General features: G+C 37.9%; 2 protein-coding genes across 2 annotated transcripts; one reads left to right on the forward strand and one right to left on the reverse strand.

Annotated features, from left to right (window-relative positions):
* The first annotated feature begins 4412 nt into the window (after positions 1-4412).
* LOC118784866 (anterior gradient protein 2 homolog) lies at positions 4413-6663 on the forward strand. Its single transcript, XM_036539319.1, has 8 exons — positions 4413-4496; positions 4763-4886; positions 5274-5337; positions 5431-5483; positions 5755-5831; positions 5940-6003; positions 6119-6202; positions 6376-6663. Exons 2-8 carry the CDS (start codon positions 4769-4771, stop codon positions 6423-6425), a joined length of 510 nt encoding a protein of 169 aa, XP_036395212.1. The 5' UTR covers positions 4413-4496; positions 4763-4768; the 3' UTR covers positions 6426-6663.
* Positions 6664-9041: 2378 nt separating this feature from the next.
* Positions 9042-16067, reverse strand: tspan13a (tetraspanin 13a). Its single transcript, XM_036539069.1, has 6 exons — positions 15623-16067; positions 12948-13115; positions 11514-11594; positions 10694-10807; positions 10486-10596; positions 9042-10204 (listed from the first exon to the last, which is right to left on the reverse strand). Exons 1-6 carry the CDS (start codon positions 15683-15685, stop codon positions 10130-10132), a joined length of 612 nt encoding a protein of 203 aa, XP_036394962.1. The 5' UTR covers positions 15686-16067; the 3' UTR covers positions 9042-10129.
* Between the last annotated feature and the right edge of the window lie 1500 nt (positions 16068-17567).

Raw genomic sequence — 17567 nt, forward strand, 5'->3', positions numbered from 1 at the left:
TTTTATTAGTTCATCACAGTTCTCTACAGCACAGTTCATCTCATCTCCCAGAACACCCAAATAAGACATAACACATTATTCTCAGTTTTCCTCAATATTGTAATACATAATCTACATTAGCAGAGTTGACCGGTAGTTGAATTTAGTTCATTGACCTCAAACCCACTGATAATGTTGCAGACATAAAGCAGTCTTTCTGAGATCAACAGCAGAGGGGGCTGTTGCTACGGTTCCCAAACAATAAAGGGGCGCTAATGCTTAATGTGACTTGCATGTGGCTGGAGGTAAGAATGGTTATCTTTTCATTTTATTTGTTAAAAAAACCCCACTGTGCTGTTGCATTGAAATAAGGCAGGGTGATGTGACCCTGAGACTGAGCTGAAAGAAGGTGTAAGGTTTTATGTCAATTGCATTGTAATGTAATGTCACATAGGCAATACACGGATGCTATGGAACTATTCAACCACATTGGCATGTGATTTAGCATATGATAGAATTCGATAAAAAACACTTTTTGTGTTGTTTCTGCGAGTAATTCATTTTGTAACTGCAATGGTCAGGAACACCATTTGCTTTTCGTATGTGCAACTGATGTATAACAGTGATGTTGTATGGTGAAAGTGTGTAATAAACAAATGGCTCATTTTAAGGCAAAAGCTTATATAGACAAAAGTTATGTTTAGTCACTCACTGGAAATTGGTGAGTGGTGCCGACTGATCTGTCACTCAAATCCATTTTGAAAGGGTAGTGACCTTATGACTGTGAAATGTCAGTGTGAATTTCACACTAGCATCTCCCTTCTGGTAAGGGAGGGTCACATTCAGACATTCAAAGCAATTTTTGGAGAGAATTACAGTTCAGGTTGCTTCACAGTTTTAGGTGCTATGCTGAAATTTCTCACCTTACCAGGTACTGAATACATCTCATGTGACAATTCAATATGAAACAATGTTGCTTTTCCACAGCAACAAAGGAAACTAAGTTCTATGTTTAGATATTCCATTATTCACAGAAATGTCATTTGCTGGCACCTTCACAACCTGAAATGAAAGAGAGGAAAGTTCCTGAACTCTAGCAGACATAATGATAAACATCATGAATGATAAACATCATGTATCGACTGCTTACTTCATTCTCCTCCTATTTGCAGACCATATTCACAGGTCTGTAGACCCTGCCTGGAAAGGATCAAAGTTCAGCCAATCATATTAACTCCACCGTTAGAGCTAAACCAATCTCAGACGTCACAGATGCCTAGGGAAATCCACCCTGCAGGATTCTTGCACTCACATCCTGGTCTGCAAGGCAGGGCCTGGCCCGGATACCAGCCGTGATGTGGGGACAGGAGTGGCTTTTCCCTGTTTATTTTTTCTTTATGGTAAATATTGACAAGGTGCTATGACTACTCAGCCTTAGGAAATAATGAGCCATTAGTGCTAAGGACACCTCAGCATTCCGGCATTTCTGGGGCAACACTGCTTCTATGATCAGTGTGCACCCTGAGGAAGATAAAACTTGTGATCATGATCAGTAGGTACAGCCATGGCAATGGCTGCTGTATGAAGTTGCTGGTAGTTAAAGCAGACATCCACAGGCAAAAATGGATGTCTCCTCAGCCTACCCAAATTTTGCATGATAACTGTCACTTGTGATTCGTAACAAAGAATTCACTTGTTTATTAAGTGGGTTGTGGGCTTGGAGACTTTAGGGACTTCTTGAAGTAAAACCCATGTACTGTATATATTATCATTATGGGCATTTAGCAGACACTCTTATCTAGAGCCTTTCCTCCTGCCGAAAGAACCTTTCTTGCCATCTTGAAACACAAGTTGTGCCTCTGCTATACCTCTGTCATAGCATTCCATTCATATGCAAAACATGCACTTGTCATATCTACCAGATGAAAGCCAAAGCAACAAGAGTTACTGAACAGAAATCTGGATTTAGAGACAATTACTTCATCCTGTGTAATAGGACTTCCTGTTCAATCACTGATCACAACTTCCTGATTGTGAACAGAAGCTCTGCTCTCTTTCCTCATAGTTTATTTTTGGGGCTGCTTTCAGTCAGCAATGCAACACAAAATACAGTTCATTTGCTACATGAAATTGTTTCTGAAATTCACATACCCTGTTGATTCCACAACATAATATTTTAAAGTTGCCAAAACATCTGGTGCAGGGAGAATGATAGTCCCTGGCTATTGCATGCAAGGAAAGGAGTATTGTCTGCAAATTATTCATCTTCTCTGCATGTGATTGAATTCTGATATTTAGTCAGAAGCATATTTACTTGTAAAGGATACAAATCCATCATCCCCTCAGATGTTTTGACTACATAGCTGCAGTGACTTTGAAATAAATCATAAAAAACACTAAAATGAACACCAGACAGCTTGAAAATGATAAGATCTACAATATCACTCCTTCCACATCTTCTAGCAGGTGAAGAACCACATTCATTGATTAAGTATTTTGATTATCATGACTCCCATAGATATAAGAAAAATATTTGAGGAAGCACATAACATAATCAAGGGGTCCATGTGATGGAGCAGTGAACAATACTGCCATTCACCCTGGTCATTTTATCCTCTGACCAGTACCAATAGTAATCAGACTAATCAGCATCATGATGAATCAGCCTTTCGTATCTGCTGAGCTGTCCTTGGATGAATGCCAAAATATGAATTTTCTGACTGTGCTTTGCTTTTTTCCGTAAAAAAATAATAATAAAAACTCAGATGTCTCAGGTCAGATGTTGGTAGGTCTTTAAAAACAATTGTTTCTTTAAAACAACACTAAAATGAAAAAAAACAGACAGCTTGAAAATGGTAAGATCTACAATATCACTTCATACCTTCCAGCTGGTAAGGAACCACCATCACTGATGTATATTGATTACCATGACTCCCACAGATGGAAGAAAAAATATTTCAAAACAATGCATGAAAGTGAATACAAATATGTGAATTTAGTCAGTATGAAGCAAATAACATAATCAAGGAGTCCACATTATGGACTTTTTTGGACTATTTCAAAAATGTATTGATATGGCTATTGAACCAACTAAAATTTAAATGGAGGAAAATAGGAAATATTTTTTGAGGGGTGGGGGTGGGGGTGGAGGTGGCGCTTTAACTTGTTCATTCTGCTCCAGGAAGTTCCTGGGAGTGAGAGGTGTGGTTCTTAAGTCCTGTGAGTGACAGTTGTAGAATATGTCATTACGTTAGGGTTGGCTAACAGTCATTTGCATGACGCGACTTTCTCAGGTTTACATCTGAGGCCACCTGTGGAATGGAAAGGGTGTTGAGCCCAAACCTGACTATGTCAATAAACCCACCCATTTATCAACCGGATCATGCTAAGTAACTGAAAAGTATTATGAGGGATGTGTAGTCACATCATGACTGTGAACATAAAAGAAATTTCTAGCATTCTCCCAATTTGAAGATGTCATTTCAGATGCTCTTATCTGTTCTTGCCATGGTACAGAATGCTGAGACATTAAGAATGATCATATTCATTATTATGAATCACAATATAATTGTTTGTTGTGATTGAATGACATTCACTTTAAGCAATTTTCTGGACATACTTCTTTTATTTTGAAAGGCAATCTAGTAAAAACTTCATACAATCAGAAAGTTGGTATAATATGATTCTTAATTTGCTCACTTGTAAAACACCCCAAGTTTTAGGTCTACTGTAATGTTATTTTAAAATCTTATTTTGTGATTTGAGCTTATATATTGCATGTTTTAATATATAGTTTTTTTTTAATAATAGCATGAACTGTCATTCATTGAGAAACAAATACTTTATGAAAAAATCAGCTGTATGGTTACCTTAGCCAAAGTGTTACAAGATGACATAAGTAAGCATGCAACATTTTGACTTTTGTTTTGAATACGATGGAGAACTATGCAATTTTGTGATCATTTTATGTTGTTATAGACGATTTTTCCACATCTTATTGCTTTTATATCCATGTATTTTGTAAAAGTGCAAATATATTAAAAAAAACAGCTTTAACAAAACAAAACAAAACAAACTGTGAAGCAATGCAACACATCTGACCAGGACCAATAGTAATCAGACTAATCAGCATCATGACGAATCATAGTCCTTCATTTATGCTGACCTGTCCTTGGATGAATGCCAAAATATGAAAGTACTCACACTATGCTTTGCTTTCTTCTGTAAAAAAATTAAACAAAAATACAAAAATAAAAAAAAACTCTCATGTCCTGATGTCTCAGGTTAGATGTTGGTGGGCCTTTAAAATAAAACAGTTAAAACAATTGTTTCACAAGAACAATACTGAAATGAACACCAGACAGCTTGAAAAAGATAAGATCTACAGTATAATCACATGTGCTCATACATTCCGGCAGGAGAGGGGGTGGGGCTGACAAGAGAGCAGGTGTATAAATCTGACACAGGAACGTTGAGAACGACACCTGAAGTAAGGCAAGGCTAGAGAGGGGAAACAGGTAAGAGTTTTAAAGCTCTCAATATTTGAAGGAATAAGATCTCTCACTCACACTGCTCAGTATGTAATTCTGAGTCTTTTCCACCTTGCTGAATTAAATCATTAAATGCTTAATTTTTTCCTATTCATTTGGGTTTGTATGTAGTCCATGTATGGAAATTCAGCATTTAATATGCAGATATGTCAAGATAGAGAATGTGTAAAACACAATGTGAGAAAGTCTAAATATTGTATGGTAAAAGTATCTTTTTTCTGCTTCTGCTTCAGACAGTGATGATGAAGGGGCTCCTGGCTGTACTCTTGGTCCTGATGGCCATTTCGTCTTCAATGGGAAAACCTGAGAAGCAGGCCGAAAAGAAAGAGAAGAGGGTACCTCAGACCCTTTCCAGAGGTAAGCCTGTGTCATCTTTGTCATTCCTATTACAGCAGCAGAGAGCATGATCACTTGGAATACAGTTAAACCTGTCTGGGGGTCTGGTAGTTCACTGACACCTTCCACTCTGTGGTGGTGGTTAACATGTGATTAAACCAAAAGGAGTAGCTTTTACTGTATTTTCTCAGCATAAGTCCTCACTCAGGGCAAAATAATATTATACATTTAAATATCTTGATGTAATTGAGGTTAAGTAACTCACTCAGAATAACACCAGGCTACGAGCCAGGTTTGAATCTACAACCCTCTGGGTACAAGCCCAGTTGCTTTGCTATGACTCCACTCCACTATACGACTCTTCAGGACTTACACTCTCTCAAAACATTCTTTCTCCTTTCCCTCCAGGGTGGGGAGATGAGCTCATTTGGGCTCAGACTTATGAAGAAGCATTGTACAAATCCCACTCAAGGTATGATTGCTATTTTTTGATATCAGATGAAGCACACTGAACATGTGGTGATGCACAGTGACACTGACTCGATATGCTCCTTAATTTCTACAGCAATAAGCCCCTGATGGTCATCTTTCACCTGGAGGACTGCCCTCACAGCTCTGGTAAAGCCCTATGGTTAATGGCTGTATATTTTATATATATAAATAATGGCTGAATAATTTACCTATGTATTTAGTCTGAATATCCCTTACCAGGGATTTACATATTTCATGAGTTATTATTATTGACGAGCTGACGGGTTGTATAATTGTATAAGTGTGTGTGTGTGTGTGTAAAATTTCTTGTCATGGAGGCTGTCTCATAGAGACTCCACTCTTCAAAAAATGGAAATGGTGATTAATTTAGATATCCCATGTTTTTGATTTTTTCAAGCTCTGAAGAAGGCCTTTGCCAACCACAAAGAGATACAGAAGATTGCTGATGAAGACTTCATCCTCTTGAACCTTTTGGTAAGCAAGATACATTACTGGAGTAAGCTTGCCATTTGTTTTTGACATAAACAGATGACATGTATGGTGCATTAATGAATTCAATGGGTATTTTTACTCTTCTAACAGTTCGAAACCACAGATAAGCATCTCTCTCCTGATGGTCAGTATGTGCCCAGAATACTTTTTGTTGGTAAGTGATTTTCCACCAAAATTCTGAAATACGGTAATATTTCTAAGCACACCATCAGTAATAAATCTTCATTTCAGATTATTTTTAACAAATGTTTCTCTCTACCTATTTCTAGACCCTTCACTCACAGTAAGAGCTGACATTACAGGAAGATATGGAAATCGTTTGTATGCATATGAACCCTCTGACTTGCACCTGTGTAAGTATAGCCTTATGGATTCCTGTTCAGCTGCTTTGATACAAAAATAAAAAAATTCTGTACATAAAAGGAAGGCAGTAACAAAAGTCCTAGACCACATTTTTGACACGTCTAAACAAAAAAAAATGGTGGCAGACATTTCACATTACCTCTCTTTCATTCTTCCTCTGTAGTGCTCAGCAATATGCATAAAGCCAAGAAGTTGCTGAAGACAGAGTTGTGAGATCTGAGTTGAGCTGGGGATTGACCTTCTCTAACCTGTGACCTCTGGGAGTTCTTAGGATTCCCATTACAGTGGGACTCTCAATGTTACATAAAACCAAAACTGGATTGTCACATTTTGACTTTGAAAGGATTTTTTTCAAACATGATATGATTGTTTTTCTTATTATCACATTGTTATGTTAGCAAGGATACCTGTTGTAACCACTAACAACTGTTTTGTCTTAATAAAACTGAGTTTGGCGTACATTTTGTCCTCTGTCTCTTCTGGTTAATTTTTAATCAGCATTTCAGTTCCTTGACTGTTCCATGACAGGATATGAAATGTTTCACTACGCTGTATCTTCTTAATATGTGTCTATGTTTCACATCCAAAGAGTGAACTGCATCACCACTGAAGTTTCTTTCAAAGTATTTATTACTAACCTTCCGTAAAAACCAAAAGGTGTTTGTTGGATTTTAATTCCAAAACATATTTAGATAAAAGCTTCCTAAAGTATTTGTCAGTGATTCTAGATGTCTACGCTGCAGTAAAAAGGATTTTTGAATACTTCATAAACCTTTATGCCTGTAGATCTGACTTCAGTCCTGTCCTGTCAGTGTGTTACATTGTTTACCTTCGATCCTTTGATAGTCCCTTCCTAAATCCTGTTTAAAGCGAAGTTCATTATGCCCTGTGGTTAATAATTATTTGTGTTTAACACAGAGTTTGGAAGCAGACTGGGTTAACTGGTTGGGTAGCCTACAGGATACTCTAAATGTCGGGGAGGGAGTTCCGGTTCACATTCTATGCAGCCCGGAGGAATGAGTACAGCCAGTGCCCAGTGACCTTTCACTGAGTCACAAGATTGCCCAGATACCTACACTAACTCTGTTGACACTGTTAAGAAAGGCATTAACATGAGAAAAAACGGAGTCGCACGATTAAGGATTAACATGTTTCTATGACAACCTGTACATGTTTAGATCAAGAGAATAAAATGTCTGTTGGACAGCAGTTTCAAGCTGGTCTCAGTTTCTGACTGCTTATGTGAACGTATGGGTATTTCAGGAAAGCGAATTCGGGAATGAAGTGTTAGGTTGAGACCTACCTTAACAATGGCAGTCATCATTTACACTGTGGAAAAGAGGGTGGGATCTCAAACAAATAGCCGCTCTAGTGACAGCTGTGTTGATTTTGTACTGAGTCATTCCAGCTCTCAGGCAGCACAGACTCTCTCCATTGATTAGAGATGGTAAGGGATTAAACTGAAAGAGATATGGATATTCAGACTCAGAAAAAGAAAAGGTGTGTTGAATAGGTCAGTAACTTACTTAGTAGCCCAAAAGAGGCTATTATCACCCATAGTAGTAATTGTATTTATTTGCAAAGCACCTGCCATCACTCAGAATCTTACACAGCTCACATTTGTAAATTCCTATGTGTAACGTTTACATATATCAACATAACTATTCATCCAGCTTGATATTTATTGAATCTAGCCTAGGGTTAAAACCTGCCATATTCAGGCGGAAAAGTAATTAATACACTTCCACAATGCATATGTTTGTTTTTTTTCAACAGACACTTAAGAAGACTTGTTCATGTAATTAGAGTTAGAAAGCTAGTTAAATTGTTTGCAAAAGGCTTATTCAGTTTGCCTTGTCCAAGTGACCAGCTTACTTTGTTATTCATACATAGTTATATAATGCGTTCATTATTTGTCAAGGGTGTTAAGGGTTAGTCCATTACATCTGCACAAGAAAATCTTGAGTAGCTAAAATTCACATCCTTCTTTCAAGTTATTTGCACAATCAGAACAATGTAGAAAAAATCCACAAACATTCTGACTGAACATCAGAGAGAGGCAGTAATCATAATTGCAGGAATTTCATATCTACAACCCAGCAACTGACAACTTAAACAGTCCGTGCCTATGACTTTTAACAAAGGGCTCCATCTCCAGAGCTTTCCTGAAATATGGTAAGGGCATTGTAAATTAAAAAGACAAAGGCACATCAAAGGGAAAGCCAAAAAGCCCATTTATTGTAACAGCTCCAGACAGTTTAGTAACATTGACAAACACTCTCGCAACCCAACAGATGGTCCATAAATGGCAAGAAATAAACCAATTAATGGTACTGCTTTCTGAACCTGTATCCTGTTACTGTGAGGAGAGAGCTTAGCTAAGCAAAACCTTCTAGCTAAAGGTGCTGTATGCCACTTTTCATATGTCATCAAAAGGTTCATGGAAAATACAACAAGATAGCTAGCTTTGCAGGTTTGACATACAATGATGAAGGGGGTCATGTTGTCACTGGCTAACTTACCTTGCCAGCAAGTGGTTTAAACACATTGGCTTAAACTGGCAACACAATGGGATGCATTGCTGCTTTAAGTGGGAAGAAGTCGACTTGAAAAATGTCTGTTGCAAATGCAAAAAAAAAAAAAAAAAACACAGAAGACTGGATCTGGGTTGATTGACTTGTTTACTGTATTTACAAATGACTAACATGAAATAGCTGGCTATTAAAATTTGCAGAATTGCAAACATTCTTGCAAAATGAGTATAAACACAAAAAGCTGAACAAGAACCCTCAGAAACATAACAAATTTGCATCTCGATGAAACGCTTAACCAAAACTAGAAATTGAGTAATGTTACACTAGCTAGCCAGCAAGTTAAAACTGTAAAAACTGGCAAACACTATAAACGATGGAGGCCTATCTTTTAAAATATCCAAATATGCTAGTGTAACTTAATACAACAACTCCAAAAATACCTGAATATAGGACACAATTAATCAACTAATCAACTTTAATTTTGATTCCCCCATATAATAGATTATAAATGTAGGCACAGATTAAAAATCATTGGCAACACACAGCTGCTGCTTTGCAATTTGGTAAATCTTTAATAAAAAATACTCATACAGCTTGATTGATTCATATTTTATCTTCAACCACGATGTAATTTGTCTTCATTTTACACAATTTGTCTTGTAGAGGGTAACTGTTTTTCTCTTATTGCTTTGTAACTGTATGCATGTGCGACAAAACTCAGGCAACAAGACTAACCAGCCATTTCTTTTTAATGGATCTGCTATCTATTGATTGTAGAACACAACTAAAAATGTCCGACAAGGCAAACGCAACCTAAGCTGGGAACAGGCTGTCATAACACTTTAACTTACTGAATAATAATGTATGTAACAGTAATACTTGTAGTTGTTGAAATTATTGTCTATATTTTAAATAAAATGTGTTCTATTAAATAAATTAAATTTTCTTATTTTTTCTCAAAGTCTAACATGCACATAGGAAGGCCTCAAAGGAATGTAGGAATCTGTGATACAGCAATAACACATTGAAAAACAACACCAAAAACAAAAACAATTTAAAAAAATGTCCTTTCATGCATATCTCAGACTTCAGATGTTTTGAGCTGTGAGATTAAAAGATCAGCAATTTTCATAACATTGCATTTTGACTGTTTTAAATCTAACCCTTTAGATACAATTTATAAGCTGAGGCCTCCGCGAAAACTATTAACACAGACCTGGACAGCGGTTCATTCAGTTCAGGAGCAGTCATAGTACTGAAGTAAATACCAAACATCCTTCACCCCTACATGATACAGTCAATTAAAATGGGATTTTTTTTCTGCTGAAGAAAATATTGCAAAGTCCCAAATATAGTGCAGAGTATTTTAAACACAAATACTGATTACAGAAAAGCACTTGGATTTGCACGAGGATCCTTCTGATTTCGATATCTGTATGTTAACCACACACCCAGTATCTGAAACAAAAACACCAAGGATGGATCAGAGAGAGAGAGGTATGGAGGAGAAGATAAGAACATACATATTTTATAAAGTGTCATTTAATTTCACTTTCTGTTTGAGTTATTTGCACACGGGCTTAAATGTTGGAGCTTGGCTATACTTGGTAGAAAACAACTTTTAAAAAATTGCAATGGAAATAGCCAATATAAAAGAAATCAGATGCGTTGCACCCTAGCTACTGTAAAACTTGGACACGGTGACAGTAAATCTATGAGGATATGTGTTTGTTACTCACCTCGGTGAAGCTGAAGAACAGACCGATGCCACCCACAAAGTGCAGCACGTCGTCGGCGTGCTCCTGGATCTTAGCTGCACATGTGGCGCACAAGTGGTTGGTGAAACAGGGCTGAGGTTGAGAAAACAAGGAGACAAGCAGACATTGAGAAGGTCTGAAACACTCATGGGCCCCCAGGTTTCTGTAGAACGGAAGGGCAATGTCTTACAGCGTAACAGGTCCCATTGTAGTCGACAGAGGAGAAGCCACAGCAGTTGAGGGTCTTCTCCACATCTCTCTGTGTGATCTGGGAGTTATTCCATCCCACCTCCAGGAGCTGAGCCTACACAGGAGAAGTTGGGATAGAAACACAGGGACAACAAAATAGGAGCAAGAGAGAGGGGAAAAAAGAGAAGTATATAGAGGGAAAGTAAAGAAGAGGGAGAGACAGAGAGACAGACAGACAGACCGCAAAAGAGAGAGAGAGACAAAAAGAGGATTTATTAGAGTTCAGAATGCTTCTCTGACATTCAGAGCAAACAACCTACATGGGTGCAGAGTACTCTCCCTTTAACCTAAAATCATGAAAATAATTTCAGAAAAATATCAAGAGGCATTCATGTTCATGCATTCATAAATATGTGCAGACAAAACCAAGAAGACTGCCTGAATTAATCAGCAGCATTAACTGTAGAGAAATGTAGAGTGCTTCTATAAATAAACTGGGACATGTAAGGATAATGTTTATTTAACATTTTAAAATTCTAATGAATGCATGCTGTCTAACAACATCACGACCAGTCTTCTTAAGGCTGGGGACTCACAATGTATGACACTATGTAGCTGAATTTTTCATTGTCCTTAACTTGGAGAAAAAAATTTATCAAAATTTGCCAAAACTGTGTAAAATGATGCATTTAGCAAAAGGTGTGGAGTAACAGATGAGAAACTACACTACTTGCTTAAATTAGGTACAAAATAATTAAGACAAACTGTATTGCCTTTACACTGAGTTTGGGCTCAAAGGGATTTGTATTAATATCACATACCTGCTGGTCTTTGTTGATGGCCAGACATGCACAGGACACAGAAAACTGCACCACAAACACCATGAACAGAATGATCATGTACTGGTACCATAGTTAAGGAAGTGCACTGGGCCTTAGCCATATCTTCAACTCAAACTAGTGAGTCAGCTTCTATGGAAATGCACAAAGGGCTGTGCCACTGACGGCAAAGGAGGAGTTTTCATTTAGAAATGGAACCGTGAACCCTGATGACATCTGCCAAACTGAGACTGATTCAGTTGTGTTTCACTGTCAGGACACAAGAAGTTATCATTTAAACCTCTTTTTCATGATTTTTTTTCCACCAAACCCTTTAGTATTTTATAGACAAGTCACACATAACCTCATTTATTCTAGGCTAAAATATTTAGCATGTTTTCATATTCATTTTCTAGGAGAATTCCATTGATTAGATTAATACAACAGGCTCCTAGCATTTTTTTTTTCCTAAAACAAACTCTCAGTAATTTCCCTCTCAGGTAGTGTTTGACATGTATGAAACTGGATTTTGTAATAAATTACATATTCTCTGAAAAAGTTAATATGCTTTATTGAAAATTGAATTCCACATAATCAAGCTCACATCAAGTCAATGGTGCCAAAATGGCTGATTGATCAATACTTGGTATATCCATCTAAACACTATCCATGTGTTTCATTTTCTCACAAAATAACCCTAGGTGCCTTTAATCCTCTTAGAGAAATAAAAATAGACGATAATACAAGAATACATTAATACAATTCATTCTACTCTATTTTGGGACTGTTGCATAGCATACATCTGATAAAGTACTTCAGTCCCCGCTGGGACACTGCTGCTGTTCCCTTGGGCAAGGTACTTAACCCACAGTTGCCTCAGTAAAATATCCAGCTGTATAAATGGATAACATTGTAAAGAACTGTAACCTATGTAAGTCGCTTTGGATAAAAGCGTCTGCCAAATGAATAAATGTAAATGTCAGAAATGTAAAATGCATGACAGATAGAGCCAGCTGAGACACCTAAACCTGAAACCTAATAGTCCTGAAACAGACTCTGATCCTGTTGCATATTCATGCACTAGAAACTGGATCCCTATTTTCCAAAACACTGCTGTGTGCTGAGCCTGAAAACAACTCTGGAAAAAATGTGGCTTGTAGCTTTTTAATTCAGGTAAGACTTGTACAGAAATGGTTCCTTCTCTTGTATCATTATAGAATCGTATGATTTTCTTGAAATGTCTACATTTTAGTACCTACAACATGGTCAAAGTACATAAGCATATTTCAGCAAAGTACTAATTTTACTAAACAATGCCCCTACTGTATTCTGAATTGGTGATTAAGTAACTTTTTATACAGGACTGCCTTTACCTTATGTGAAACCATGGTCCTCCTCTCTGAAATCCCTGAAACTTTCCTGCATAGTAAAGGATACGAAGAAGAGCAGCACCTGATGGTGCTTCATGGCTCCAATGAGTCCTACCAGTGCCACAATGAAGAGGAACACTCCCACTCCAATGACTCCGCCCACCACCTGGAAACTGGACACCAGCCCGAACCACTTTCCCCAGGCCGCGATACCAATCATGAGCAGACTGACCATCTGAGGGACACAGGCAGTACAGAACCGAGTACAACACTGGAACAAATTCTGTGTGCAGGCATATGCAGTAGCCTACTGAGTGCAGCACAGGGCAAACACCCACCTGAGGGACAACAGGGACCTGAACAGAGTCCCAAACAAATTATCACAGAGTTGAGTTCCATCTGAGAGAAATGTACAGGACAGAACAGCACTGACACTGCCTCCATCAGAGAGATACACACAGAAGTCAGAACAATACAGAACATCTACCTGAGGAAGACTGAAAGTGGAAGAGGGAGAGGGGACTGGGGTCAGAGAGCAGAACAGCCTCATTACCAGCTGTGTGTCACAACAGGCAGCATGTAACAAGCATGTGGCAGCTAAAGGAGGCAAGCCTAACACACGGCCGGTAACCAAGGTTATAAGATGGGAGGAGTCTGAGTGGGTGAAAGAAAAGAAAGTAGAGAAGAGGGGAAGGGGGGAAAAGTAGAGAGAAGGCAGAAAAAGATGTACAGAGGGAGAGAAGCATGATTTTGTTATTTTGTTGCACTTGATGTTTTGTTTATTTATTAAATGACCCACCATAAACCAAATTAAATCCACAGAACAGGAACATGCAGGATCACTGCACTCAGACATAGCTACAATAATTCTGTAACAGACAGGATAATGTTCTAAAGCAGGGCCTTGGTCTCTTTGTTCACAGTGCCTCCACATCTTACAGGATTTCTCAGCTATGACAGTTTTGCTCTGTTTGTTTAGCAACCCAGATTACAACTATCAAAAGGTTTACTGGTTTCAAGTCATCTCTCTTTTAGCCCAGATAGCATTGCTATACATGTGCTATTCAGGAAAGTGAGCAGAGAAATGTAGGCCTCAATCTCCACAGAGATATAAAGTAGGCTGCATACCATCTGGGATACACTGGGCATGACACCTCTGCACTGAGAACATGGGCTGGTTGCTCCATTTTTGACAATTAATAATTTTCTGTCGTTCTCTTTTTCAAATACTGTCCCTCTATCACTAGGTTGTGCTGGTCCATAGTTCTGACCTTTATAATCACCGCCTTATGGAATATAGAAACAGTCATTCTCAATAGCTGTCAAATCAGCTAAGCTTAATACTGCTGTTATGAGTTCTGCTGAAGAGTTTTTTTTTTTTTTTTTGCAAAAGTAGAAGAGAGAGGTGGCTTGGCAGTAAAAATAAAACAAATGTCATTTACATGCAACCTGCTGAACTGGATTTAGTACAAATTAGACAGGCCAGAATAATATGCTTGAAAGTTTGATTATTATTATGCAGTTTAGTTGTCACCCTTTAATATTGGCAATATGCAATGCAGTTATTACACCCAAAATTACATACAGCCAAGTGAACAATGCACCAATAATCAATCTAAAAGAACGCAATAATGAATTCACACTGCAGTTACAAAGCAAACTCTAAATCCTGAAACATAAGGCGTGTGACATGACTGACAGTTTTACGTATAAACACATTGGTCAGTACCTCCAAGTACATTTGGGACAGCACTTGGTTAGACTTGACAAGACGTAAACTTTTTTTGTATAGCTAAAAACATGTATATTCTATTCATATCTCACTTTTCCCTTTCATCAATGAAACAAAACATAACCATGTCTCCATATTTCTTGGACTTCTACCTGTTGATGTCAACCTGTTGTAGCCGGGAACAAAATCCTAGATTGGACACTGGTATCTGAACTGTGCCCACTTCATAAAGTCATTGTTTCAGTCGCACGATATCTGTAGAGGCGCATAGACAGTCAAACGAAATAAGCAAAAGCGATGTAATGTTTAACACGTTGAAAAGGTCGTACCTAAAGTATGAGAATAGGTTATACGACAGTGTTCGCCATAACAGGGAAAACTGAAGAAGAAAAAAAAACACAAAAATGTCCAGGTACAAAAGGGTCAGGATTAATTCTGTGCTCACAACACAATGTGATATATATAATATATAATATATATCATCTTAAGTAGGTCATACATCTGTCTATATGTCTCGCTATTTATTTGCCCTTGTATTTTTAGGTGAAATAACACTAAGGCACACCCCGGCATACGGATGTTAAAAATTCAATGTAAGCTTAATTGATCAGCTGTTAAGACAAGTTTGGCATAGCAATAAAACTGATATTAGTCACCTATATTTTGTAATTGATTTTTTTAAAGTCACAATACTAATAAATACACACGCGATTGGAAACATTAAGCCAGAAACGGAATATGTAGACATTTACAAGAGAAAGACATGATCAATTTAGGGTTGTCACAAGCAATAGGCCCATGATCACATATGAGAAACATTACTGGAGACGGGTACGAATTGAGAAAAACGATTCCGTTTAAGTGTATATTGAAATAATGCATGCAGCATCTTTTCGTTTACTACCTAATTACGGCTCAGACTGAAAGCCGCTACAGAATTTCCAAATTTTACTAACCATTTAACAATTGACGGACCTGTCATATGATGTGTTATGATACCGCATACTTACGACGTAGAGGATATTGAGCGCGCAGAGGGAATTCTTCGAACAGGTAAATCCGCCACACACCATTATGAATATTCTTTTTTCCCACCTATACAATGAGGAATCAATCAAACTCTTATCGGGGTCAGACTACACACAATCCACTGTCTCAGAAATAATAGCTTGCAAGAAAATGTCATAGACACTGTGCCAGGTACAGTACATAAAACGCCTAGCGCGGTGGAAGAGAGCAGTGCGTTTCATTCCTGTGTAGGAACCCAGAAGCATCCATTGCTCGCTGATTGGTCGTCTTGTCCTGTGCGTCTTTCATATGCAAATTGATGCAGGATGGACCGTGTGGGAACACTCACGGATAGGATGTAACACACTTGAAACAAAAGCAAAACTGCCATACGTGCAAGGCTCTCATTGCGCTCGGCTGTTTCAACATATTCAGGGCATGCGAGTGATTCAGTTCTAACGCACAAGCGTGGTGAATGGAGGACAAAATGAAGTAGGGAAACTCATGCGCTCTTTTTGTGGAGTGCAAGCAATCTTAAAACTGCTTGCTCGTAGAGTTTAATTGGTATCTGTTTGAGCGAATGGTAATGCAGGGGAAGTTATAAAAACATAGCCCTGCAAGTTATTGTGAGAGCAGACAAATTACCATCTGCAATAATTGTTTCATTTTCAATGCTGGCATTACAGTGGTTCATTACAGTGGCCAAGGTTACATTTTGGAAACTTCCTGCAATATAAGAAGTACTAACCTTGCCTGTCACAAGGAAATACATACACTGGTGACTGATGATTGAGTAGTGTTAATGGATGATCACAGGCCAACAAAGATCAGAGGGCAAGGCAGGGGGAATAAAGGGGATAAATCTGTAAATATTCTCTAACAGAGGAGAGAAGACATTCTGTGATAAATATTCATGTGTTGAAATCATAGCAGCTTGAGTAATAGGAAAATCATCAAAATCAAAACCTTCAGTATTGTAGGGTAGTGGACACCTGTCACCTACATTACTAGTATGAATTCTGGGAACTCTGAGCTGTTACTGTTATCAGCTAGGCATCCAGAATCCTCTTAAATGATGCATAGGCCTGGGAAAGCCATATCTTAATTATAAACAACACAGCAAATTCTGAATAACACATTGAAACCCATATTGACAAAGAGTCGCAAACTACTTCACATGCTGTAGGTCACCAGATCTGCATGACCAGTTTTTTTTCTCTGTCAGTTCTTTTTCACATTAATTTCTGAAACAGGCACACAGTGACATAATAACCATTACGAATAGCAGGTGCAGTCACAATGCTATGCTTTGTCTTTCATTTGATACAGTTCTGTTCATCAGTACAGATATGGCAAAATGCAAATACAGAGCTGTTAATTTGCTCCAATAGAGGACAGTATATCCAACAATACTGCCTGTTTATTTCATCATCTTAAAAAAACTAAGGGACAACTAAGGGCAAAATTTGCCTTTATTAATTTGGCAGATTTATACAGGATACCAAAAGCAGTCCACCAATGCATTTTCTGTCTATGAATTTTATCAGTGTTCATAGAGGTGTCCTAGTTCCTCTCAGATGGTGGAATGAATTGAATGACCCGTTTTAAGTGAGTCCCTGATGGACTCACATGTCACTTCCTACACTTTCTAGCTGTAGGCTGACCAGCCAGTAAAATCTTTGGGGCCTTTGGCAGATGTTAGGAATTAGAATAGCCAGGTCAGATTTGTTCTTACAGCTCTGACCGCTTAGCCTCGAACAAACAGGTTTCATGGCTTTCAGATGGAGTTTTAAATGTAGTTATTACACGGCATACTACATTTTAGTACATGCTCATTTTGAATATCTGATTAAAATACCCTAATACAAAGTATAAATGTAAAGACATTAATACGTATAATGGAACATGTGTATGGGAAATCTATTTGATTACTACAGTTTGCTTTTC

Source organism: Megalops cyprinoides, chromosome 10 (genome assembly GCF_013368585.1).
Source record: "Megalops cyprinoides isolate fMegCyp1 chromosome 10, fMegCyp1.pri, whole genome shotgun sequence".
Taxonomy (NCBI): domain Eukaryota; kingdom Metazoa; phylum Chordata; class Actinopteri; order Elopiformes; family Megalopidae; genus Megalops; species Megalops cyprinoides.